General features: G+C 38.0%; 1 protein-coding gene across 14 annotated transcripts in view; it reads left to right on the top strand.

The window, feature by feature from the left end:
• Positions 1–26,542, top strand: part of GLIS3 (GLIS family zinc finger 3) — a 479,833-nt gene that overhangs the window by 359,142 nt on the left and 94,149 nt on the right. For 13 of the 14 annotated variants that reach the window (XM_045374344.3, XM_074017562.1, XM_065530603.2 and 10 more), the window contains 2 exons: positions 11,330–11,491; positions 16,063–16,173. In XM_045374344.3, the coding sequence (XP_045230279.2) occupies positions 11,330–11,491; positions 16,063–16,173 (273 nt within the window). Of the gene's footprint in view, positions 1–11,329; positions 11,492–15,613; positions 15,739–16,062; positions 16,174–26,542 lie in introns of those variants that run through there. The other variant, XR_012424753.1, reaches the window with a different exon arrangement.

Below are 26,542 nucleotides of genomic sequence, written 5' to 3' on the forward strand. Positions count from 1 at the left end.
CCCTAGACTTTATAATTTTAAGCAGAATTTTTTCATAGACCTGTTATTCTTGTGATCATTGGAGTCAAGTTCCAGAGAGAGGGGATGGAAGGTGTATTAAGTAGAACAGTCAGGGGGATTGAGGTTACAATTCTGAGCCAAGGTATTTTTCGTAAGAATTATAGGGATCAAAGTGCAGTGCATGCATAACAGTGATTGAATAACTGTGAGTGTGGGTCTTAAGACTTAAAAGGTCATCAATAGAAAGAGTTAATGGATTTAATGACAGTTTCTTACCCATGAGTGAACATATAGGATGAAGGGCATGTAGGAAGAAGGGGTAAAATGTGAGAGAGATTTCCTCATCAACCAAAAGAGAAAGACATTCAGAAATGGGATAGAGTAGTTTAAAATCAGGACAAGAAAAGAGAAGAGCAAGTGGAAAGAATGAAGGGTTTTCTGAGTCCCTGCTGTGTGCCAGCTAGGCTTGTGATGGGAAAGCTATGCAGAAAAGTTGCACCTTGAAAGAAAAGAAACTGGAGGTGATGCATTTTAGAAGCAAGTGAGTGGTTTTGATGAACCAGTGTGGGTTGTCACAAAAGATTGTCAATCCTAGGACGATGGAGCTGCAGTGAAGGCATCACTCTGAGATCACCCCTTTGTAATGGCCGCCAGGGCTAATGCAAGGTTTTGAGTTCCATTATTTTCATATCTCTTTCTTTTTTAGGCAGCCAGTCACAGATGATTTTTAACAAGAAGTACAGGATTTATATTTAAGAAGTGCATAGTGGAAATCGATGGCTTTTTGTTGAGAAAAGCACAGTGTCAGGAAAATATCCCTGCCACTCTCTTTCCCCCTGTCACAGTGGTGGAAATTTTACATTTGAAAGTGAAAAGGCTTAAGATATAATTTTTTAATCCCATCTTTCCTGCCCACTTGCATCTCTTCCAAAGCTTGTCAGGGCCAGATCTGGAATAGCAAGAGCCATTAAAAATTTGGCATCTTGCACTCCGTTTTTTGGAATAAACTCAGTGTGGGCCAATTTATGGTAAATTATTCTCTTCGTGTGTGAATTTCCTTTTCTCTCTTGGCAAATTCATGCTTGCTTCTACACCCCTGCACACAGATCTTAAACACACACATTTATTACAGAATCTGTGTGGGATATGTGTGCAAGTGTTAAAGTGTGTGCCCATGACTGTACCCACAAATGCATATGCACATATTTGCACCTATATGCCTATATGATAAGCAAATTGACTTAAACAGTTTGTCTTGGAGGTTTGTGTTGCTGTATGTATGTTAGCATACATTCTGTTGCAACCCGCAAACAGTTTCTCAGTCAAGAGATGACAGAATTCAGCAATCATTTTGGGAAACACCATAGTAAATAAATATATTGCTTAGTTCTGTTAAACCAAGCATGCCAATTCTTAATAAAACTGAAGGCAAGCAGTGGCAATTCTCATCTTTGCAGTCAAAGACAATTAATTACTGGGCAGCCAAGTCCATTGCCAACAGGGAAGACAGAGCCAAGGCTTTGCTTCAGCCCATGTGCTTTGAACACAAACCCTGTAGCCAAGCATAGTTATAACCTGGGACACAGGATTGGAGTCTCTGCCTCCCATTCTGAGAGGTTGGCTATAGGATGGTTGACAGAGGCATGGCATCATGGGAAACTGCTTGACCTGCTGTGTGGGGACACTTGACTCAGGGTAATTCAGGGCAAGGTCAAAAGATCTTTTTTCTTTGTATGAGAAACTCTGATGAGAGGCTCTTTCCTGGCATATTTGACAGCATATTAGCTCAGCTTTTAAAAGGCAATTTAAAACAGTTTCTTTTCCTTTATGTATGAAGAAGGCACACATTTGTGTGCCTTGAATTATTGCTAATAACATGTTCCCAATAGATCTGTGTGTTTAGCTCAGATTTGGAAAAGGGAGTGGTAGGAAAACAGCTCACTTACTTCACCAGTGTTGCTGCAAATTTCTCAGAATATCAATAAAGAAGTAAATGCTTCACATTCACAAAAAACACAACCATATGTTGTTATTAGTATTTTTCCTCACATGGTTAAATATTAAAATAATTAAAGATACATTTTACAGTAGTTCTATAGGAGATTAAAATTCAGCATCTAAAACCTATAAATACATTTTATAAAAGCTTTTGCAGTGTTGACCATTTGATGTCATCATGAGCAGTAACTAACCCTACCTAATTAAAAGGCCTTAATGAGCTTACTGCACAGGAAGTCTAGGAAATCAATATGCTTTCTTACAAAGAGTTCATTCTCTCCATTTTCCTTAGCATTTATTTAGCAAATAATCTACAATCACTTGCCAAGTATATGCCAAGCCCTGTACCTAGTGCTGGCAACAAAAGTATTAATAAGACTCAGTACCTTGTCCTTATAAAGCTCACAGCCTAGTTGGGGAAACAAACAATCCAATTACTATATTTCCAAGTGTTAGCAAGGCAGTAGGCAAAGCATGGTGGGTATGTGTGGGCACTGATCTGTTGTGCCTTGGCAGAAGCCTAAAGGAAGGCTTCCCAGAGGAGGTGGCACCAAGCTAAAGGGTCAGTAGGATGTTACCAGGCACAGGAAGTAGTATATGCAAAGGTAAGAGGCAAAGAGCAACATGCTGCTTAATTAGGGAACTGCAGCTTGGCTGGCCTGGAGCCCAGGTAGGAGATGTGGGGGGATAGGTAAGAGGGGACAGGCCTGATCACATATATGCTAAGCCATAGGTCTCATACTTTCTTCCTCCCCCTTCCCTTCTTTGACCTGTAGTGTCTCTTTCTCTCTGTTTTTTGTTTTTCTACTTCTTGTTTCGTTTTGCTTAATTAGTTGTCTTTTACTTCATCTTTCCCTATCTGACTTCTGAAAGTTGAAAGTATATTTCTGAGGCAGATGATTTGGAGAAACTAAAGTTATAGAGAATGTTTCTGAGTTTTTTTTAATACAAAAATATTGCCTAAAATTGAAAGGATGAATTATCCAAACTTCTCTTGGTTTCCTCACCTTTGCAATAGTCATCTCATTTTTATATATAAAAAATAATATGGGGGTATTGGAGCAAGCAGGGTCAGATTCCAAATTTATTCTGCGTGTATGTCTATCTCCTGCAACACATTATGAGCGCAGGAAAGGTAAGATGAAAACCAATGTTACTTTTGCAGAGCCTAATGAAATACTCATTGTGCGAGAAACTCAATATGTGCATGGTCTTCATGGAGGAGGTCACTTGGTATACTGCTGTACTTAGAGTTTGAAGTAATTCTTTTCTTTAATATAGAGTAGTAAAACAGCTGAGCACTGCTTTTATTTGTATGCTTTATACTTCATAGAAGTATTATGCTTATATATTATAGATACATGTACATGGATTATATGTGGCTACATGGTGATCAGAAACACAGGTACACAGAAAATTAAATACTTTGGTTGCTTTTAGCTGTTTCTACGGTTTGAGTATGATACCTGGAGTTCATATGTTGAAAATTTGGTCCCCTCTATGTGTCAGTGCTGAGAGGTGGGCCTTAAAAAGTGGTTGGATTGTTAAGAGGAATTAATGCTGCTCCCGTGAGCCTGGGCTAATTGTCACAGGAGTGAGTGAGTTCTCACTCTAGTGGGACTGCATTAGTTGTCTCCAAAGCAGGCTGTTGTAAAGTGAGGTCACATCTTGTGTTTCGCCCCCTTTTCTCACATGCCAACTTCCCCTTTGGCTTCTCTGCCATGATATGACACAGTATGAAAGCCCTCAGCGAATGCTGCTGCCATGCCCTTGGACTTCTCAGTCTTCTGAACTGTGAGTTAAATAAACCTCTATTTTTTATAAATTACCTAGTCTGTGGTATTCAGTTCTAGCAACAGAAGATGGACTAAGACAGGTATGTTTAGCAGAGCTAATTACATAGCCATAAAACATTTGCTCTACTGGCATGTTATCAAATGCATTTTTTGTTGTCTGTCAGCCCCTGAAGTATACGTGCTCTTGTGGATATGTATTCACAGATTGAATGAAATCAATGCTAATAAACAACAGCAGCAACAAAAACTTATTGTTGTGTTTACGTAACCTCCAGACAACCAGTTTTCATTATTTACCCACTCACAGAAATAATTATTCACTTGAAATTGTAGTTTTCTGGCATTGTATTGGTATAACATCAATAATATATGATACCTTATATGTGTAGAATATCTAGAGAGGGCCATATGATATATCTTAAGTATCAATGTTGCACTGTGAATATTCTTTTTCCAGTCATGGTATAATACCCTTGATGAGGTTCCATTTGTCCTCAGATCCTTTCAATTGTTACAAACCAGACACTTGATAATTTCCATAAAAATTTAATATGGTTCAAATGTTGCAACAGAAATAACATATTTCTCTCTACATTGTCTTGTGGCTTCTTGAAATGTTTTTTTCATTTTCGTTTTTTAAGTTGAACTCTCATTAAATTTGCTACCTCATTTCAAAGACCCTTTTAGGAATCAGCTGCTTACTCATGACCCAAATGTTAAAAAACAACATATTCCTTTAAACCAATAAGAAACGTGTATGTACTGTCCATTTCAGTAAACCTTGTTTTATACAGATTTCTTCATCAAAAATAAGCAGCACAAGAAGCCAGGAAGTTATATTTATGAGCTAGTTAATAGGCCCATTTTGTACACCAGAATAATAAGGAAAAATGTAGTAATTTGAATCTCTTTATTACAGTTTAGGAAAACATTACAGAAAGAGTTTGATATTAATTCTACAAAAATTTTAATAATTCCAGATAATCTGGGTAAATGAGGACTGTAGGCCACTTCACAATGCCAGATGCCAGATGACTGGCACGCACTCAGTGAGTGATTGACTCATTGAGACAAAGTGTCGCAGCCTTTTCTCCCCTCCTTCTGCCCTAGCCAAACCCAGGGTCAGGGAAACTTTGAAGATTGTTGTAGGAAATGCAAGTGCAAATCTGTTTAGATACTTGGAAACTTTGGAGACTCAGTTTGGGTTACACTGATTCCCCTGAAGTTAAGAGGACTCTCAAATTAACCAGGGACAACCTTATCACAACTTTAAATAAATTTCCAGTGAGGCTGTTATTACTCTGGGTAGAATCTTTGAAATGTTATAAAATCAGATATTACCTTTTACCAAACCAAAGGGAAACCCAGTAACTCCTGAATACAATGCTCTGTTAAGAGCAAGAGGGTGATTTGACTGCAACATGAGTAAAATCACAAAGCAAGAATATATAGAGACATGTTCTCTGTCCCCATTGTGGAGTTATTAGTCTGAACAAAACAAGGAGCAGGAGGAATTCCCTATTATTCCACAAAATTGATTCATGAATTAGATACTTTTTAAAAGTCTTAAAACATTTGAATGATTTTCTTTTTCCCCCTTATGCAGCACTTTCTACAAACTGATGTAAATATTAAGATTTGCTAGAGCATCTAGTACTATTAAGAATGCACCGGAAACAGAAGCCAGAGTGGCATGAGGTGACCTGTATGTCCAAATGTGAAGTCCGTGGAAGGAGAAACAAAATCCGATGGCCCCAGTGTGCTTCTGCAGTCTTTCTTGTGATTCTTGGTCCTTCTTTTCTGACTTTTCTTCTACGTTTTTTTTTTCCCTCTTATCTTCCCACTTAAATTTTAAAATTAGATTTAACTGTTTCACAACCTAAGGTGTGAAACTGCCACCGTTTGGTTCTTTCTTTTCTTCTTTTATTTATTTTCTAGTTCTTTTGTTTATTTTACTTCTTCTTTTTAAAATCCCACCAAACTGTGCCTTTTTGAGATTAGAGTGACCTAATGATCCCTAGAATGTTGCTCCTCAAAGTGTAACCTTCAAACATTCACCATTTAGAAGTATCACCTGGGAGATTGTTAGAAATGCAGGATCTCAGGTCTGACCTAGCCCTAGTGAGGCAGAGTCTGTGTTTTAACAAGTCTCCCAGGTGAAGCTGGGAAGCAGTGGTCTAGAAAGAAGCTTCCAGAACTAAATCCCAGCTGAATTCATGCGTCAGATTTCTCACCTCTCCTCAAGTGTGTAAGGTGGCCCTTTGACCATCTTTTTCTGAGTCACAGAAGTCATCTTTCATTTACAGCTTTTGAAGGTACATGCTTGATTCAAGTGGACTTGAACTCTTGGACTTATTGTGGAAGTCACTTTGACAGTACCTGCAGGATTAGAAATATTTGCTGATCCTCCTGCCCATGCCTTTCTTCTCTGTTATCTTTGGGCTGTATGTGGAGATGTGAACTGGCATATACTTCATCAGTCAGTTCTTGCTGTGTATCTTAGCATCAGCCATCGCTAATTGGATTAATTGGTCTTAATTGACGGAATTGTGAAAGTGTGTACCTCCCAGGGTCATAAACACTAAGCCTTAATTCAAATCAAATGTGTATTTTAAAAAGCATGTCCGGCATCATAGACTCCTTTCTGTTTGGGTTTAGTTGACATTAGCAATGGTATGGAAACCTGATCAGGAAAGGTTTGCTGTTATTACTGCTTTGAATATGAACTTATGCTTCTCAGCACTCTAAGTAGCTGATTAGGGGAGGGAGTAATATTCTACTTAATTATTGGTTACACATATGGAATAAATCCTATTTTAATGGTGTCTAATGAGCCTTTCATTTTTAGAACCTTACACAAAAGCCTCTAATAGAAAGGGAAAGTAATATTTCAAAGGTCATCTTAATGCCACTTAATGTCAACAATCTGTAATCAGCCAATATATATAGATGGTGATTACAGTCCAGTTACAATTCTTTAAATATAAAATAATCTAAATTAGCAAAGTGATACAAGCTAAGGTTCTTTAGGTTTGCAATAACTTAAACTTTCTAATTAAAGTTTGTTGCTTGAAAACAGCCTCAGAGTTAAAGAAATCCTTCTCAGAGTGAGGCTTCATGCAATGCAGTATTTTCAAGACCCATGAGTGTAAGTTCTATCACTTAACAGTTTCATGCACCGTTCCCATATGTGTCCGCAAAGCCACTGAAATGTGCAAACAGAAAATGATGGCTCCCCTTCTGTGCTTTTTCTCAACAAGAGAATGTAATGGGCAGAAGTATGGGATGTTTTATTGGTCAGGAGGCCACCGAAGGAACTTGTGGGCACACCTATTTCAGAACCAGGTATCTGCCTAGTGGCAAATTAAAAAGTTGGGAATTTAAAGAGTCTCCAGTAAGAGATGGAGATTCTGAGATTTTGTCCTTTTTGCCCCGCTCTGGAATGGAGATGCCTTTTCCATCCTAGGATGGTCGCTGCTACACTAGACCCTATGACCCTTGTCTGAATTAGAAATGGGTAAATTCTGCAAAATGCTTCACTTTTATCACAAGATTTTCATCAATAAGTGGACAGTGATCACAGCATGAATGGCATTCCCTGACTCACCTGCTCACAGTGTAGTAGTGTTCATCAGAATATCAGAATCTTCTGGAGGGCTTGTTAGCAGTCAGATGGCTGGACCTCACTCCCAGCATTCTGCTTCTATAGGTCTGGGGTCAGAGAATGTGTATATCTGACAGGTTCCCAGGCGCTGCCAATGTTGCTGGTCTAGGGACCCCGTCTTTGAGAAACACTCCTCAGGGGTGCATCAGTATGTAACCTGCCCAGTCGTACACATTTACCTTGCTTTCATGCACATAGGGCTTACTCAGTATTTGCTGGGAAAAAATAATGCTATTTAGATAAAATTACTAACATAGGGGAGATTTTCTAGCAAGGAGCTTGGTATGCCAAATGCACACCAGGCCCCTTTTCTACCACTGCTGCTCCCCACACTGTCACCCTGCGTTTGTCTCCCTTGTGCTCTATTCAGCCACCTTCTGTTTCCCCCTTGGATTCTGAGAGTTTGCTTGTTGGTTAGTGTTTCTCTTGTTTTCCTGTTCGTAGTCTGTTTTTGAACCTCGGGCAAACTCTGGCCTGATCATTCAGTCATGTGTCACTGAGTCCTGGGCTCATGGTTCTACAGTTAGTCCAGGAAGCAGAAGATCTGAAAATAGGATATTGTTCAATTTGGGTAGGAGCTGTCCAGTGGCAGTGACACAAGCAGTCAGTTAACAATTTGGACCTTGGATCTCAGGAGGGGCTTGAACTTTAGGAACCTCGAAGAGAAAGCATCTGGCCAGACCCAGGGAAACATTCCTAATGTTCCGTGCTTCCCTAAGTGTAGATGTCAGTTTATAAGGTGAGACTTGCTTCCTCATTAAAGATTTGGAAAACATGAAAAAAATAAGAAGGATAAAAGGCATCCATTTGCCCAAACAGTCAAAGAATCTAATTTTGGTATATTTTATAAACAGTCTTTTATAAGCCTACCTAAATGTTGTTTTATTTTTAATGCATTTGCATTTACTTGAACTTACAAATCTAGGGGTAAAACTGCCTGAGGGAGGGGAAATTCTTGTGATGAATTACAGGGTTGTTCCCATAATAAATGATAATGATTCAGGATAAAATTGTTTGCTTTCAAGTTTCATCCAGATGCCATTAGAGAAATGAATAGCACCTCCTTTCTCTTTTGGCAGAATTGTCAATGTGACAAGTTCATTCAGGTGTGGTGCCCTGCACACTCCTGTGAGGAGCTGGATATTTTGTGCCTCACCAAGGCATTTATTAATCCTTTAGTGCGTGATTTTACTGGTCTTGGGTTCTATGGTTCCTGCAAGTGAATTCTTCAACAAGAGTGAGTTACAGGTGTATGTTATGAGCCCCTGACTACATGAAATTGCCTTTCTTCTTCTGCCTTTATTCATACAACATAATGTGGTCAAACCCTTAATTCATAAACTTTTCCCTTAAGAATACTGTAATGCTATTCTATTGTCTTCTGCCCTTTCTTGTTACAGAGGAAACATCATCTGGTATCAACTGGATTTTGATTATTTTACAGATAATCTTTTTGTTGTCATTTTCAGTCTGGGTGCCTATATTTTCCTCTGTCCTTGCTGTTTGAAAATGGTCAGGATATTCTGAGATATTGTTCATTTTGCACTGATTTGCTTGGAATCCAGTAAGCCCTTTGGTCTTTGATTATTGCTTCTGTTAAGAGTAAGAACAGCAATTAGTTGAGTTTTAACTGAATATTTAAGTGGACATTTAACTGGAAAGACTTGGAAATGGTATTCTTACATATAGTTTATGTCTTATCAAGTGAACAGTTTGAATTAGTCAGGGACATGTCTTGGATCCTTCTAATCCCTCTATGGTAGAACTAGCAATGTTGTTTTATCCTGTACTCACAGAAACCTCATTAATCTTATTCTAAAGTAGTTCTCCACTCTCATCCTGGTGCTGAAACAATGCAGCTTTCTCTCAGACCAAGATCTGAGGCGACTGTGGAACAGAGTGGATATGGGGCCTACTCAGGTTTGGGTATGTGCCCCTGGAGCTGGCCCCAAAATGGAATCCACCCTACAAAAGAGCCTTGCTAGGAACTAGGCTACAGACTTGGTGTGTCTAAAACCACAAGCTCATTTCAGACCTAAGTGTGGTCCACCAGGTGATTCCAAGTCAAATAAACTGAGCTCCAAGAGTTTTCTCTGAGTCGTCATTCAAAGAGAACCCTAAAAACAGAGGTTTGGTCAGCAGAGGCCTCTTAGCTATGAGTTGGGGTTTAATTTTGAACCCCTTTGTTCTTAAATTTGAGAGTCACTTGAAAAGCTGCAGAAATGAGCCCCTTAACTCCTCTCTCCCTCTAGTGACGTTTCCTTTCACTCTGCTGAGAAAGTACTTGGCTTCGTCAGCATTCATCTTCTGCTCAGGCTAAATTTATTTTTATGTGAAATAGGAATCAGGAAAACACCAAAATTATTTTAAGCAAAATATCAAAATTGAAATAAACCAACATATGTCTGTGAAACATGTATAACTCTCAATCAAAAATAAGTACAACTTTCATAAATTTCTTAAAATACTCCAGCATGCAAAATCTGGACAACTTAAATAGATGGAGTTATGACATGTTTAATTTTTTTTTTTTACTTAGTTCATCCTTTACTTAAAGATGAAAATTCCAATAACCAAAACCTGGCTGGCTCTAGATCATTCTGTTGTGAACAATGTCCTCTACCATCTATTATAGTAAGTAAGAGAGCCAAAGAGTTTTATAAAATTTCTTGCAGCAAGGTTAAGTTATACCTGCTAATTTTGAATGGGAACCATCTGGAACTTACCTTCCTTTTGTACACACCCTCACCCCACTGCATTTCTCTGTAAGAAGTGAGGCTTCTTAATTGCTTTAAATGTATTTTGCTTCGTTCCAGTAGGTTTTCCATATTTCTCCATTTCCCTTCCAGTGAGAACTCAAATGGGATTAAAACTGTCTAAGTAACATAAATATTCTGGGGCTTAGCACCAAAGGGAGAGTTAAAAGATAAATCCCCATCTTACCTTTATGCTTCATTTATAGGCTTTCTCTAACACGTTTTCTTTATTAGATTGTTACTTCAAGGATTGGAATCACTTTAACCCTATTAATAGGAGCTGATATTTTGCCCTCAGAAGACATTGAGTAAATATTACTGTCAATAAATACTATTGACAAACCAGTGACACATTTATTGAAATCTTAAGTCTTTTATCTTCTTTTCCTCATGAATTAGATAACAAAATGTCTGAAAAGTAAAAAAAGATTAAAGTATTACAGTACTTTATTTGGAAAATGATTTCGCACTAAATGAATTGTCTTTTAGCTTCCTTTATAAAAGTGTGTTAAAAACTTTATCTCATTAGCCTTGTCATTACCATATACATTAACATGGTCACTCTTTTGAGGGTTGGAAAAACTTACAAATTTAGTTAAGGAAATGTGTGATCATATTGATCTAGTGGATGCATGTCTTTTTCATCCTGGGCTCTCAGATCTTCAATTCTCCTTTTTCTCATATATCACTCTGATGTTTTTTTCTTATTAGTTTATTAGTTGTCAGAAAGTTTCTTCTTTTCCAGTTCCTTCAATTTAGACCAATTTGGAAATGGAAAAGTGTGTTAATTTTTAATAAATCTTTAAGACACACATTACTGTATTTTTATTAACAGAGCCAGATGGCTCACAGTGAATTTTCTCTGACATAAGTAATCACAGAAATCAGTTTGGGACCCAAATCTGGTACAGAAAGTGGCATGTATATTCAGTGGAAAAATGCAGTTCACGTAAACATTTGGATATTTTTAGGAGCAATATTTATTAATGTTTGGATTTGATTTTATTTTATCATTTTCAGCAAAGTACAAACTAAGGACATTTTCTTTTTCCTGTCCCCCAGACTCAAACATCCAGGGCTCTTCTCAACAACCAAAAATTATTTTCTTTTTGCAGTTTGAAGGTTGCAAGAAGGCCTTTTCAAGGCTTGAAAATCTCAAGATCCACTTGCGGAGCCACACAGGCGAGAAGCCGTATTTGTGCCAGCATCCGGGTTGTCAGAAGGCCTTCAGTAACTCCAGCGACCGCGCCAAACACCAGCGGACGCATCTGGACACTGTAAGAATGGCAGGAGCTTTCCAGTTTCCAACCCAGAACCTGGTGTGAGGAAGTGCCTGCTTGATAGTGGGCTGGTGAAGTGTTTGCTTTATGGTCTGCAGGTTACAGGGACAATGCCAAGGGCAGCAGTGGAGCCTGGTAAAAGGCCAGATGGGGCCCTATTTGGCTGTTTCAGTTTTCTGTAGTAGCAGGTTATTCTAAATATTACAACCTCCTGGGACAAAAGGGTGACTTGGTCACCGCTGTGTACAAAGCAAAAGCAGTTTAGGGGCTGTCCTGTAGTGGATTTTAGTACAGAGAGTGATCAGTAGAGACGGCATTAAAATCAGTATTCAGATATCAAGTTGGTAATGTATGCTATTGCTAGGAATATCAAGCAGTTTTTGTTTGTTTTTCTTTTTTTTTTCTACCCTGGTTCTTTTCCTCTTGACATAGAACTTTGCGGCTGGAATGATTTTCAAGAGTGAATTTGGCCCTTTGCTTTAGAAACCACCTGGTATTTTCACCTTCAACTGATCTAAGAAGAAACAGCAAATCTTTCCCAAGAGTTCAGTTTCCTCATGCTTTCTATCTGTTAACAGCCGCATATTCTTTGACATCGACCCTATGAGAACAATTGATTTTCATTATTACACGCTTAACTCCCTTAATGCTACAACATTTTGCTCGTTCCCAAATGCCTTTTCTATGATTCTTGTCTTTTATTTTCTCAATTACGTTGATAGCCCTCCTTTGCATTTCCCAGGTTTTGATGCCATTTTCATTACACTAGGCCAGATAGACTCTATGTAATTTCACTTTGCTTAACAAAGCCATCAGGATAAGTGTATTATACACATCATAGATCTCTTATCCCACATTCTTGCAAATAATGTATTCATGACAGTACTTTTTCGGTGTTAACATTCTGATGTCTATTATTAAACTACACTAGAGTTTGAATTTTGAAAAGATACTGTTATTTCTACACACCTTCTCATACATATTTAAGATCCTTCTGATGTTATAGTTGACATATTTATTAAATTTTATATTAGTCTCTATTAGTCATATTCATAGAAGTCATTTTAGCTATATGTCACATAACCTTTCTAAACAGAATTATCCCTGAATATGCATAAATGTGATGGTTTGCCTAGTAAATATCTCAAATATAGTTAGAGCAGCATGGGTGTAGGATGGACCCAGTTTCTACTCTACCTGAATTCAGTGATTTTAGGGCCAATAAAATAGAATACTATGAATAAATGTGGTGAATAGTGGGATTTTTCTAAGTAGAAAAAGAAAAAAAAAGAATAAATTGTGTTAAAATGCCCTATTTTGTTGTGCCTAAAATGCTCTTGGTGGGATCAAACAAATTTTCCAATTTGTCATTAATCTTTATCATGGAATAATGAACATTTATGAGACAAGATTGTCTTGAGAAATTGCTTCTACTCCACCTAGTTATCTGTAGTTAGAAAGAACTATTGTGAGGCTAAGTGTTATGGTTTCGCACTGGCCTCCTTTGCTTGGAGCTAATTTTAGCTAACCAAACTAAGAGCATTTTCAGAAATCATTTTGGAGTAAAAAAATATATCTTTTTAAAAAACGTTTGAGGAAAACTACCTAATACAGTGATTTCCCAATTTTTGTTAATGCAATAGCTTTTAAAACTCAGCTATTTTTGTTTTTTTGGAAAAATTATTTCTCTATTAAGTATTTTTAAAGCATCATTTTTTCCTGTAAGCTCCAAACTAGCTCCTGTTTAAACTTTTACTACATTTAACAAATTAGTAAGCTCTTTTAAAATCCTATAGAAACCACACACTTGATTTTAAAAACAAACTGTACTTGCTTGAAGAATTTATTATTTAAATTTAGGTCCTTGTTCCCTTTCATTAAGCACTCCTTATGCTAATACTGTCAGAATTTTGGATAAAGTATCTTTCTTCAACTAAGTGGATTCCTTATTTGTAGAAAAAATGGTTTTCCCATAAAGATTACTGAGTTCCTAATTCTAACCCTTAATAGTTGTATTAATTAATTTCTCTATTAGCATCTTAATATCTAGACAGGGAAAGTAATTGTACAGTACAGGTGGAAAATAACAAAATATATAGTTGGATGAAGTGTAGCATGCTAGTTAAAGCTTAGGTAACCTGAGATAAAATGACAGGTGCAGCAGTACTACTTAGATCAGTCCCTGACATTGCTATTTTGGCATACCAGTCCCTCCCTGGTGGCTGACAACAAGAGAAGAAAGTGAAGGTCAGCTGAGAGGAACAGTGAGTGTGTAGTCAAGCTTTCTCCAAGAACATCTCAAAATCAAATAGAAAGCCGGGCACGGTGGCTCACGTCTATAATCCCAGCACTTTGGAAGGCCGACGTGGGTGGATCACCTGAGGTCAGGAGTTCAAGACCAGCCTGGCCAACATGGCGAAACCCCATCTCTACTAAAAACACAAAATTAGCTAGGCATGGTGGCGCATGCCTGTAATCCCAGCTACCTGGGAGGCTGAGGCAGGAGAATCTCTTGAACCCGGGAGGCGGAGGTTGCAGTGAGCTGAGATCGTGCCATTGCACTCCAGCTTAGACGACAGAGTGAGACTTTGTCTCAAAAAAAAAAAAATCAAATAGAAAATGACATTACCAACCTAAATTGTAGTGACCATGGTAATAATAATGGCATCAATGTATATAATTTGTTAATAGTCATCAAGTCTTTTGTACATGTAACATCTCCTGTAATGCTCAAAGCATAAGCTTTTACAATGGGATTGCCAGTAAAGATCTTAGCTAGTTGCGCTCCTGAAGCCAGGGCAGGGTGGGGAAGGCTAGTGCAAGAAGGCTATGTGAATTCAGAAAAGATTCCCAGGTTAAAGAAAATCTTTGCTTACTCAGTAGAAACTAACTGGCAAGTGACTTTAGCCAATAATCTCACTATTTTGTAGAAACCATGAGGTATCGAGAACCTGGTTCATCTGTTGTTCACTTTTAGATCCCTAATCTGAAACACAGTGCCGAGCACATCCCAGAAGCATACTTTTGAGTGATTCAACCAACCAGACAGTCAGTCAGTCAGTCAATGAACACAGCAGATGTCAAACATAGAATTCAAGTTTGGTATGTCAAATTAAATTATATATTCATGATTTAACCTTGTTCTTGGAATCAAAAATGACACACAAAAAAGGAGTGAACCATAAATATGGCTTCTAGCAGGTCAAATAATGTAATCCACTTATTTGTTGGCTCACAGAATGACACACATGCACATAAAAACAGAAGCAACAATAAAATCAGATTAGTCAGATGATGATGATGATTATTATTATTTTACTATAACAAGTTACTAGAGCAAGAATCCCGAGACAGGGTTTCAGGTCTGGTCCTTACATTTCACATCATACAAGCACAGCTCTAATACCTTGCTTGATGAGACTCTAAGCAGATCAGTTACTATTAATATATGTTATAAACACAGTTAATCCTGTGATTTTTAAATTTTTCATTTCTTGAAAAAGCAGAAGATTTTGATTTATCTCACAACTGAAGAGTCATAGCCTCAAACCTTTGATAAGGGTCATAACAGTAGGAATAAGTGCTGAAATGTGAATGGATGTGAGCTGCTGTTATTCATTCATTCCTGTTATGTACCAAGCACGAGGGGTACAACAATTAAAAAATGCCAGGCATGGTGGTGCACACCTTTAATCCCTGCTACTCAGGAGGCTGAGGCAGGAGAATCACTTGAACCCAGGAGGCAGAGGTTGCAGTGAGCCAAGATTTCATCACTGTACTCCAGCCTGAGCGACAAGAACAAAACAACAATATATATATTGTTATATATATAAAAAAAGAACAATATATATATATAAAAGCCTAGACTCAGCCTTAAGCACCATACCTCACATCTTCTAGGAGCATGGGGGAATTGAAATAGCCAAAATGTGTGTTCTGATTGCACTCAGCCAAGAGCTTATTCACTTAACTCAGGCTCAACACTAGGACACCTCTGCAACTAATATTATTAATGCTTCTCTGGATGATTTTTCACGTGTCTGTTTGAAACCTACTGTCTCTTACTCACTTTACACTAATTTTCTCTTCTTAATTCTCTCCCTTTCTCTTCTGAATCAGGTTTCTTCTGAAAAATACCCAGTTTTTTTCTGGACTTTACTACAGCTTCTTTACCTGAACCCTTAAAGAATATGTGTTTACTAGTTTCTGACAGTACCAAAGATTATTCTCAGGGAAACATAACTGTAAGTATGACTAGAGATGCTTACTAATAATTTCCACATTAAAAAGTGCCACAAGCGGTTTTGTGGTTAGAGTGTACACTAAAGCAATCTCTTAGAAATCATCAAGGATAGGGCATCTCTTTGTTTCTTGAAAGTTTACCCTTATCTTAACCATCATGCGAAGTTACTAGACTTTGTAATTAAAATGCATGAGTATTAGCTAGCATTTCACATCAGTCAATTGGTAACAGTTCATGCTCTGAAGTCCATAGTCTTTGAGTGAAACATTCCCCAGTTACCTTTATGATTTAACCACAGCTGTTTCTTTCTTTCTTTCTCATTTAGAAACCTTATGCTTGTCAAATTCCAGGATGTACCAAACGCTACACAGACCCAAGTTCCCTAAGAAAGCATGTGAAGGCACATTCTTCCAAAGATCAACAAGCAAGGAAAAAGGTAATTTTTAAAAGAGAATCTTCCAGTCGGGAAAAGCATGTTCAAATTATTCTTGTAGTACACAAAGCTTCTGCAGGGCACTTGAAATTCTTATACTTCTCATAGTGTAACCTGCTTTAGACTGTTTGAGGAGGTAAGTCTCCCATGAAGTAACAGCGAGGCTATGGTTTGCATAGCTGATATAGCTATGCAAATTTCTGGGGAAGGCTTGTATAATAGGAATCAGAGAAAAGTAAGGAAGGTCCATTAAACTGGAAAGCAACAAAAAGCTTTTGTGGAAGTTAAGTTCATATAGCTAAAGATAATTGAATTGGGGAAAACACCACCACAGAAATCTTTCTGGAAAGAAGTGCTTTTTCATAAAATATCAATTAGCCAAAATCGTGAAGCTCTAATGAAGAAGATAAGTAAGTCTGTAGGACAAGTAGAGAGCATTCTTTACGCTTAGAGAAAAAGCAGATTTCTGAATTTGTATGAAAATCTGAAAAAGGAATTGAACTTAAAATCACTTTGACATTAATGAGGGGTTAATGCATTTTCAAAGTTCATAAAAATCATAATATCTCAGATTTGGAAGAAATGTTAGAGACCAACCAGCCAGTCCACCTGGCTTGCTCTCCTAACTCCATAAGATGTCTAGCAAGTGGTTGACTGCACTGTGCTTCAACCCCTCCAGAGACAGAGAGCTTACTACCTTTCAAGGCATTTCCTAGTAACTAAGTTTTTACATTTTTGGATCAATGAGTATCTTCTATTCATGGCAGAAAACATGTTGAGCTGACCTTGGCTTTTCGAGTGTTTCATTGGTATTGAGATGGGTTCTTGATTCATTTAAGAGCCCTTTATAACAAATTTAAGGGCAGTTTAAGACTCAACGTATTTCAAGTGATTGAACCCCATGGCAAGGGTTTTCAGGTCACCGTGGCTTCTACTGAGAAATTTTGCATTCTTTCATGGTTTATAGGGATTTAACACTTTTATGTTGGGAAATGCTCTGTAGTCTTCTTGTTACTTGAGATTTTTTTTTCTTCCTTGAGAAGTGTTAGCACAGTGCCAGCCAAGGGTGCGTATATGGAAAGAATTTGACCTTTTCCCTGTGAGTTAGAAAAATGCTCAGTCAGGGGGATTTGATACATAGTCTTAATTGCATACAAACCCACTCTTGTAAGTTAATTGTAAAAATCATTTTCCCCTAGAAATATAGTTAAATTTCTTTAATTGGAATCCCAGTAAATTGATATCTGTGATCATTAGACAGACACTGGATTTGCTCTTGTGTTTCAGAAAAGCAAAGGAACTGCTAAGTTAATTAATAATGTAAATAAAGTGAGAAAGCATGTGCTTAATCTTCTTAAAATAACACACCCTTTTTGCATGGTATTAACTACTTTCAGCAGGACCACTGTCCATTGTTTTGTTATCATCTATATATACCTTACAAATTTGAATTAGTAAAAAAAAAAAAAAAAACACCTTCTAGATGAGGGGGTTTTCTTCCCCCTGAATCTGATCATTTTCTGCCTCCAAGTTGTCCAAATGTGTAAGGTTTTATTGTAATAGTGAATCTATCATTAACATCGGAGAGTACCCTTGTAGAGATTAACAATTGTCATGGACATGAAAGAGTATCGGTCCCCTATCTAGACAAATAAGCAACACTGTAATGTTCACGTTAAGAAGGTAACCTAGGTTGACAGATTTGGAAATGTAACGGGATATTTTCAGGAATTATTAATGGTTTCTCCTGTTCAAACTTGATGTGTTTCAGCCTCTGTATAAAGAAAGAGTAGTTTCGATTGTGTGAGAGATTGTTGAAGCACTAAATGAAAAAAGAAAACCAAATCTTGAGACTATAAAATATTATTTTACTGACAATTTGCAGGCACCATTTAACAAGCAATCTAAATAAACAAGGGTGTACTTTCAAGGAGCAGTATTGTAATCTCATGTCAAATATTGCAGTGTTATCTTAATTTTGTCTTATGTAAAAGAAGGCCCTGTCTCTCAAATGGCTTAGCTTTTGATGTTCACTGTTTTCTGCAAGTGGTTGAATTGGATTTCATTGACTTGTTGACTTGCATTGCGCAGCCCTTAGTGATAAGTTTGCAGTGTTTACTTTCCGATTTTAGCCTGCCTTTTTATCCAAAGATTTTAAAAATTCTTTATGAATCCATGATGGATTAATTTGTGGAAATTGAAATGATGAAAGTTGCTCCATCCAACAAAAAAAGGAAATGTCACTCCCAGGAGAAGCAGTTGCTAATAAACCTGAAACTAGTCAATCCATATTTCCAAATCTTGTGCTGATATACCAGTGTGTAATATTTACATGGTACAATGTTGTTACTAGACCTTGGAGAGATTCTAATTGCTCACTCACATCAGGACTTGGTATTTGAAATATTTCCTGGCAGCAATAAAAAAAAAGAAACAATAAACCTTTTAAGGCAGAATTAAGATTATTTACGACTTTAATTAAAAATTGAAAACTGGCATCATTTCAAAAAAGCCTTTACAAAAATGTGAATTAATCAAAAATAACCATAAAAATTCCAAGGTGATAAAGGCACAGTGGAGTAATGGTCCTAGTCCGAGGGAATTGTTTTGTTGAAAAGAATAAAACCCTTTTCTGTCACACTCTGTTAGTCATGGACTTATTTAATATACCCTGCTTGCCTGCCTGCCTCTAATCCTCTTTGTAACCTCCCCCTAGACACTAAATGACATTATTTTGGTCTTAACGTTGCCAGTTTTATGAGTCTTACTGTGGAATCAGGGCCAGTGACAAGACACCCATAGCCATAGATAAATGCATGTGAGGAGAGGCAGGGATCTCATAAGTGATGCCCTGACCGTGGGCATGTGGCCCTTTCCCACACCTGTCAGATCCTACTGAAAACCAGAAAAACCTGAAATCCCAACTAAACATTATTCAAGCTGTGAAGAGAAAGAAAAAGAAGAAGAAAAAAAAACTCTTCTGCAAAGGAATGGGGATAATTTGGTTCATTGCATGCAGAAGAGTAACTTTTCTCTTTGCATAATTCGTGCACACCCACACATCCCATCATCCGATGTACAGACTTCTTTCATGGAATGTGCTTTGCAGATCTCGAGTCCATTAAATCAAGGGTTACACAGAAAAATGGGTAGCAAAATACTCAAATCACCAACTGTGGTCTCCACAGAGAATAGAAGAAGTTAGCCTATAGAGCAAAAGGCAGAATCTGTCCTTCAATTCTGTCTGATAATGAGTAAGTGAAATAAGAGAAAACTAAGGCAATAAGCCACTTGAAATTTTCCTCAAGGCTATGAGCTTTATCAGAATGTTTCATTTTCACCTTGGAAGTGCCATAAGCGGGAGGGTTTCCTTTAACTCTAGCCTGATATTGAAATGGACTTTTTAAAAGTGCATGCAAAGAATGCCTGACCAGAAGTTAGAGGTTACATGAATCTTTCATCCATTTCACACTTCCACAAAGATTCAAACTTTATTTGTGATTTGTTAAATGTTTGTTAAACATTGACCTATGATCCACTGTGGTTGATGGCTTTCACTTTTGTGACCTCAAAACAGGCTGTTATAAACCAAGCATAGCATTTGAAATGGGTGCAAATGCAACACACATTTATATTTCCTACGTAGAGAACAGCTCTGTATTGCTTTCTGGCAAAATTAGGGCAGTCTATTTACTGTAACTCTTCATAGAGAACTGGTAACTTTTGGGAATCGGTTCAGAGCCACCACCACCTCTCCCCGCTATATACTCAAAACCAGAAAATTTTCATTAAGTACCACATAAGCTCACCTTGCTTTGTACAGTTCTTTGGATCTTTAAGAGCTATGTGAAAATATATATTTTCCTTTAAATTGAAGCATATATTAAGTGGACTAATAAGGCTCACTTTTTCTGTCAGTTGCTTTCAGTCATGGTCTAGACAGCAGATGGTTTATGCACAAGTAGGATACATGACCAGGGGCCGCCCCAGATTTTGTAATCCCTTTTCATTTTTTTCCTTTCTTGTTTCTGCTCAGGAATAAATTAAAAATCAGTTATACTATTAATAGAATATTAGTAATAGGCACATATCACAGACATATCATCTCAAGATGAACTAGTCCACCTCTTCCTCTCACATTTTAGAAACTATATTGGAATGCAGGTGAGGGAGAGTGATGCTGTTATAGGGATGACATTCAAATAGCACTGATTTTTAAAAGCGAGTCACAAACTTCTGTACTTTAATCATTGTTGATGATGCATTACTTACCTCACACCTCAAAATGATGGTGAGACATACCTGAATATCCTGATGCTCTCATTTGAAAGTAACTTACTTCAATAAAGGCTCTGGGAGATGCTTTTGTAAAACAAGTGCTTTTGGTTAGAAATTTTTATGCTAATTAATAATTAAACTCAAATGAAAAAATAAGCCATCTTAAATTTAACGCTGTGCCAATAGCACTGATTTGAAGTTGAAACCAGTTGCTTGGAGGCTTCCCTTTTAAGTAGACCCAATATGATGCCAGCTATGCTTTCCAGAGCATTTTGATGCTACATGGTGATGGGAGCTATTTAACAAGAGGTAAGAATCCATAATTTGCAGGAATTGGGAGAGGTTGTGAATGAAAGTGACCACTTAGTGAGAATAAGCTTCTCTTCCTTTCTTGAGTGATCAGAGAAGCTGTCTTTGGCCTTTCAGTAAATATAGAAAAATATCAAAAGATGTCTACCACCATCTCTGGGGTAATGGTCCAGGATCTTATTTCGTGCTTAAAGCTTTTTCCCAAGGTATGCGCTTTAGAATACATTCCACAGAATGTTATTAGATATTTCTTTTAAAAAGATTTTTTGGTCATGTAAGTTTAGGACACACTAAGCTAAGTACTATTCAATGGTTTCTTTCTTGCAAGAGTTCTCAGAGCCTTGGATATACGAGTATTCCAGAAGGAAGATAGTGTTAGGCGTTGCTCAAAATTACTTGGCCAACTAAACCATCTTTGTTTTTCTGTAGGATCTCAACAAACTACTCTTCTACTAAATTATTTGCAAAGTACAATCTCAAAGAATTCCATTTATTCTACTCAACAGATATTTATTGAGTACTTATTGTGTGTCAGGCACTAGGTTAGATCCAGAGATACAAATGTGTATAAGACAGACATGTTCTGTGCCCTCATAGATTTACATTCTCTTGATGAAAGTCCAACAACAGTAAAAAAATAAACGGAAAATTAGCAACATAAATACAGACAGGGAAACAATAAGGGTACTGATATGGATATTAACAGAGGGTGGCCTATTGAGGTGAGATGGGCAGGAAAGGCCTCTCTGAGGAGCTGAGCATATTTTTAGTGGGAACACATTCAAATGACGAATTTAGAAACGAGGCCAGTCCCTCAGTGGCTCACACCTGTAATCCCAGCACTTTGGGAGGTCGAGGTGGGTGGATCACTTGAGGCCAGGAGCTCAAGACCGGCCTGGCCAATATGATGAATCCCCTTTTCTAGTAAAAATACAAAAAAATTAGCCAGGCATGGTGACGTGCACCTGTAATCCCAGCTACTTGGAAGGCTGAGGCAGGATAAATCCTTGAACCTGGGAGGCAGAGGTTGCAGTGACCTGAACCGTAGTCACGCCACTACATTCCAGCCTTTGTGACAGAGTGAGAAAAAAAAAAAGAAAGAGAGAGAGAGAGAGAGAGAGAGAAAGGGAGGAAGGGAGGAAAGGAAGAAATAAATGAAAAAAATACAGATTGATTGCACATTTTTAAAAAGCATTGCGGGCTGGGCGCGGTGGCTCATGCCTGTAATCCTAGCCCTTTGGGAGACTGAGATGGGCGGATCACGAGGTCAGGAGATCGAGACCATCCTGGCTAACATGGTGAAACCCCGTCTCTACTAAAAATAAAAAAATTAGCCGGGCATGGTGGCAAGTGCCTGTAGTCCCAGCTACTCAGGAGTCTGAGGCAGGAGAATGGCGTGAACCCGAGAGGCAGAGCTTGCAGTGAGCAGAGATGGTGCCACTGCACTCCGGCCTGGGCTACAGAGCGAGACTCTGTCAAAAACAAACAAACAAACAAACAAACAAACAAAAAACACTGCTTTAGTCACAACACTGTACCTTCCTGTTTGAGCTTTAAAAAAAAGAACCTGATACTACTAACACTACAGCAATAGATGTTAGGATCATCTTAATTTGTTTTAATTGCACCTTTCTGCAGCCTGTCCTTCTTAAATGAGATGGCACTCAATTGAAGGACTGCATGCTAGACAGTAAAAAGCATAGCTTAGTGCTCCCGTCTAAGAAAATGACTCAGATGGTCAGCATTTGTGATTCTCTGAGTACACTCTGTCCTCACTTAATGGCCTTGATAGGTTCTTGGAAACTGCAACTCTAAGCGACATGATGTATAACAAAACCAATTTTACCAAAGGCTAATTGATAAAACAAGAATTAAGTTCCTAGGGCATATTTCTGGTCAGAAAAACATCATCAAACTTCCAAATAAAGATCTCAAACACTTTTAACATTAAACATTGAAGTGAATGTGAGCTTATGTACATTTAAGAAAGATTATTAAAAGCAAATACCAAAATTAGTTTCCCAATTGTTTAAGTTCAAGGTTGAGGGTGGCTGGATCCTACCCCAACAGCTCAAAGCCTGGAGAGGATTCCATCTTATCACAGTGCGCGCACACGCACACACACGCACACGCATGGACCATGTAGACACATCCTTTCACCTAATGGTAACATCTTTGGTACATGGGAGGAAACCAGAGTACCTGGAGAAAACCCATATAGACATGGGGAGAACACTTCACACAGACAGCGGCTCCAGTCAGGAATCAATTTTTTTTCTCATCAGCACTATAAAGACACCACGTTATTCCAGGACCTGCTGTGCTCAGTACAGGCGAGGCCCCATGCCAGCTCTGAGGATTTAGAAACAAGACCTGGCCCTGCCCTCCTGAAGATTACATTCTACCAAGAGACACCAGTAGATGCCTGCTTTCAGTACACTGGGGGAAATGCTATGATAAAGTCACACAGAGAGAGCTTCTGGAACATGGTACTTGGGAGTTCCTTGGCAAACGATAGAGATTGTTAAGGAGTAGTCTTGTATTTACTGTCCGAAAGCAATAAGGAGATCAATATTATTCTTTATTACATTACAATATTTTGTCAAATATAACAAAGTAGTTTTATTTCTATTCCCCCTGAAAATGGGTAATTGGGACCAAAAATAGGTTTTTGGGGCACAGTTCTGGCCAACTATGTAAGGAATGAGGACCCTCTGACAGGTGCTTTAATGAGCTATTCAGGCTGTACAGTGCCTAGCACAGCTACCTTATGGAAAGAGTTCCTAGATAATTGTTTTTCTGATTGACTGACTGACAGAAGCCTTCTAAGCTTCTTATTCCCTGTCTCTTATTAAATTTTATGCATTCTTGATGAAAATCATTTTGGAATAAAAGCTAATTTAGCCCAGGCTCTCTGCTACCTAAATATAGTGTCCTAAAATCTCACAACACAGCTCACTATTGCCCTTCTCAGGCACTCCCTCTCCATCCCCATCAAAGTATTCGTGTCCCTTGTGCAAGTACTGCTCCCTCTGGTAATTCTCTCTTGTCTTTCCTTTTCAGCTTCAGTTGAGCTGTGTCATTGATATCCATGGGCAGTATCTTCCCATTTGTTTGTATCCTGGCTCTCTGATCTGTGAAGATTTGTTTTCAGGGTGACTTCACACAAGGGCATGGATAAGCCTAATACGAAAATTTTTCATGGTGCATACCAGGCAGATGGCCTTGTCTTAGAGTGGTGTTTGGATTGGACATCAGAAGGTGTGGACTTCTTTTAAGCAGTGCCATGAATTGCTTCAGGACTTAGCTCAAGTTACATTCCCCTGGTTTTTCCATTTTCCCTTCTTTGCAACTAGCTTAAAAGGCAACATGGGGCCCCAGAAGTGAAAGGGGAGCTAGTTCAGTAGAAAGCATTGTTATGCCACATACCTGCAAATCCATGGCAGTCTACTGTGACTGACAACAGACCAGTAGTATCCTTGGAAATATTTTCCTTCCTAAGAACTGAATATTCTTTCAGTGATTACTAGAGCCAGTCTTTCTGGGTCATATAGATACTCAGACGATAGCACAACAGAAGATCCAGACAAAGGAAAGCAAGCTGGAATCCAAACTAGAGGGAATTTAAATCAAATTTGAACCTGTGAAATCTAATTATATTCAGGGGTTTTTGACTTGGGGCTCATAGACCATGGGCAAAGGCCCATGGATGGCTGTGTTTCAGGAAGCTCACGAACTCCCAGAAATTATATGCAAAATGTATTTTTCTCAGGAGAGGCTCCATAGATTTTACTGACCTCAAGTGATCCACCTGCCTTGGCCTCCCAAAGTGATGGGATTACGGACATGAGCCACTGCACCTGGCCCACGGCTATTCTTTTAACTATAATAGAAAGGCATGGCTTTTAGGATGGTTGCTTGCCACACTGCCACTACAGGAGGTCTAGGCTATAGCCCATCAGCACTATATGCATCCTTAAATGTCACATCATCCATCCTGCAGCCTAGTATGGGAGTCACATTTAGGAAGTCCCAAAAGATATTCATAAAGCTTCTTCATGTCATCTTAAACTTTCTGACTTTTGTGACAGTCTTTTTGGGTATTCCTGTTATTTAGCAACTCTAATATGTTCAAACATCCTTGTGCTATAAAGAAAAAACACAACATGCTTCTGAAACACCTGCACATGGGCTTTACTTCTGTCTTCCAAATGTGCTGCTGCTTTTCCATGGTGACTTTGCTGATGTCTGTGAAATTCTCCCTTAATATCTCTAGTTTCCCACAATTTTTTCTTATTACCCAGGTTCCAGATTTTTTGGCATATGGATTACATTCATCTCTATGCTCTATATTTCATTCATGGTGTAGAGTACAGTGTCAGCAAGGGTGACATGAGGCTTGCAGTGTCATTTATTGGCTATTGAGATAGGCATTGAGGTAAAAAGGTCGACAAAGGAACCAGTGCTAAAGGGCCTTATATGCCCTGCTAAGGTGTTAAACATATACAGTGGTCAGATCTGTGATTTAGAAAGATAATTATAGTGGTAATGTGGGAAATGAATTAGGTATTTACAGTGAAAGGAGACAAGGCAATTAGTTTAGTTGGCATATTTCCATTAATCAACAGTCTTTAGATACAGTGGCTCATCCACTTATGACTGTACCCAGCCATGGTGTCATCAGTTCTAGGTTTCTCAGTCTTTTTCAAAATGCTGTCATGAGAGACTGCTAATTATCTTGGAATTCTAGGAGTGGCTTTCCGCTAATGGTATCTAAAAAGGAAAGGAGGATTCCCTCGTTGTTCCCAATAACCCTATCCTAACTCCAACTGACTTCCTTCCTTCTTTACTGCTTGGCAACCCATTATTCTTCCTAGAATCTTTCCAACCATAAAGTTGAAGCTTTCTGGTCATTAGATACATTTTTAGCCTGTATCTTTTTTACCTCATTGAAATTTGGGATATGCATCTCTTTCTCCATTTTTTGGCTTTATCTCTCTGTATTTTTTCAAAGCATACTTTTATAATCACATTTACAAGTGTTTTTAGTAGCAGTTTGTGAAGACTTAGAACCTTGAATTCCCTGACTAACTAGATGAGCTCTCTTGTTAACTTCTTTCCTATCCTTCCCCACCTTACCCCCAGCAATTATTTTTGCACATTTCCCCTTCACCACTCCCTCCTGTGGAAAAAGTACACATAAGCCAGGTAGTAGCAGTGTTGTGATATCATGCTCAGAGTCCATTCTTCTTTTTAAAATTACATAAGTGATGCCTATCTGTGTTAAAAAAAAAATGAGGACATATGCAAACTTTCATTGAAACCAAGACACCATTGATTGTGAGACTTGTCTTGATTTCAGAGATGTTAAAATGTATTTTCCAATCAATGAATCACAGTGGCTTAACTTTGGTGCCTATCTTTCTATATATTTTCTCCTATCATATGCAATCATATTATAGGTCCCTCTGTTTTGATTCTTCTAAGCGGCATATAGAGAATATATTGCCTTGACAGTAACTGTATTTTTAATGGCTGCATTTTAAAGATACACTGCATATCACTTAACCAATTTTCTGTTTTCAGACAATTAGATTATTTTAAAGATTGTACTATCATGAACAATTCTATAGCACATATGCTAGTATATAGATCTTAGTACACATCCTAAAGTGCTTCAAATAAATTCCTTACAACATATTGCCAAAATGACTTCCCCAAAATTTGTAACAGTTTATTTGAATTTCTGTTAGGACTATATAAAACCAACTTTTTTCTTACACTT

Source organism: Macaca fascicularis, chromosome 15 (genome assembly GCF_037993035.2).
Source record: "Macaca fascicularis isolate 582-1 chromosome 15, T2T-MFA8v1.1".
Lineage (NCBI taxonomy): Eukaryota > Metazoa > Chordata > Mammalia > Primates > Cercopithecidae > Macaca > Macaca fascicularis.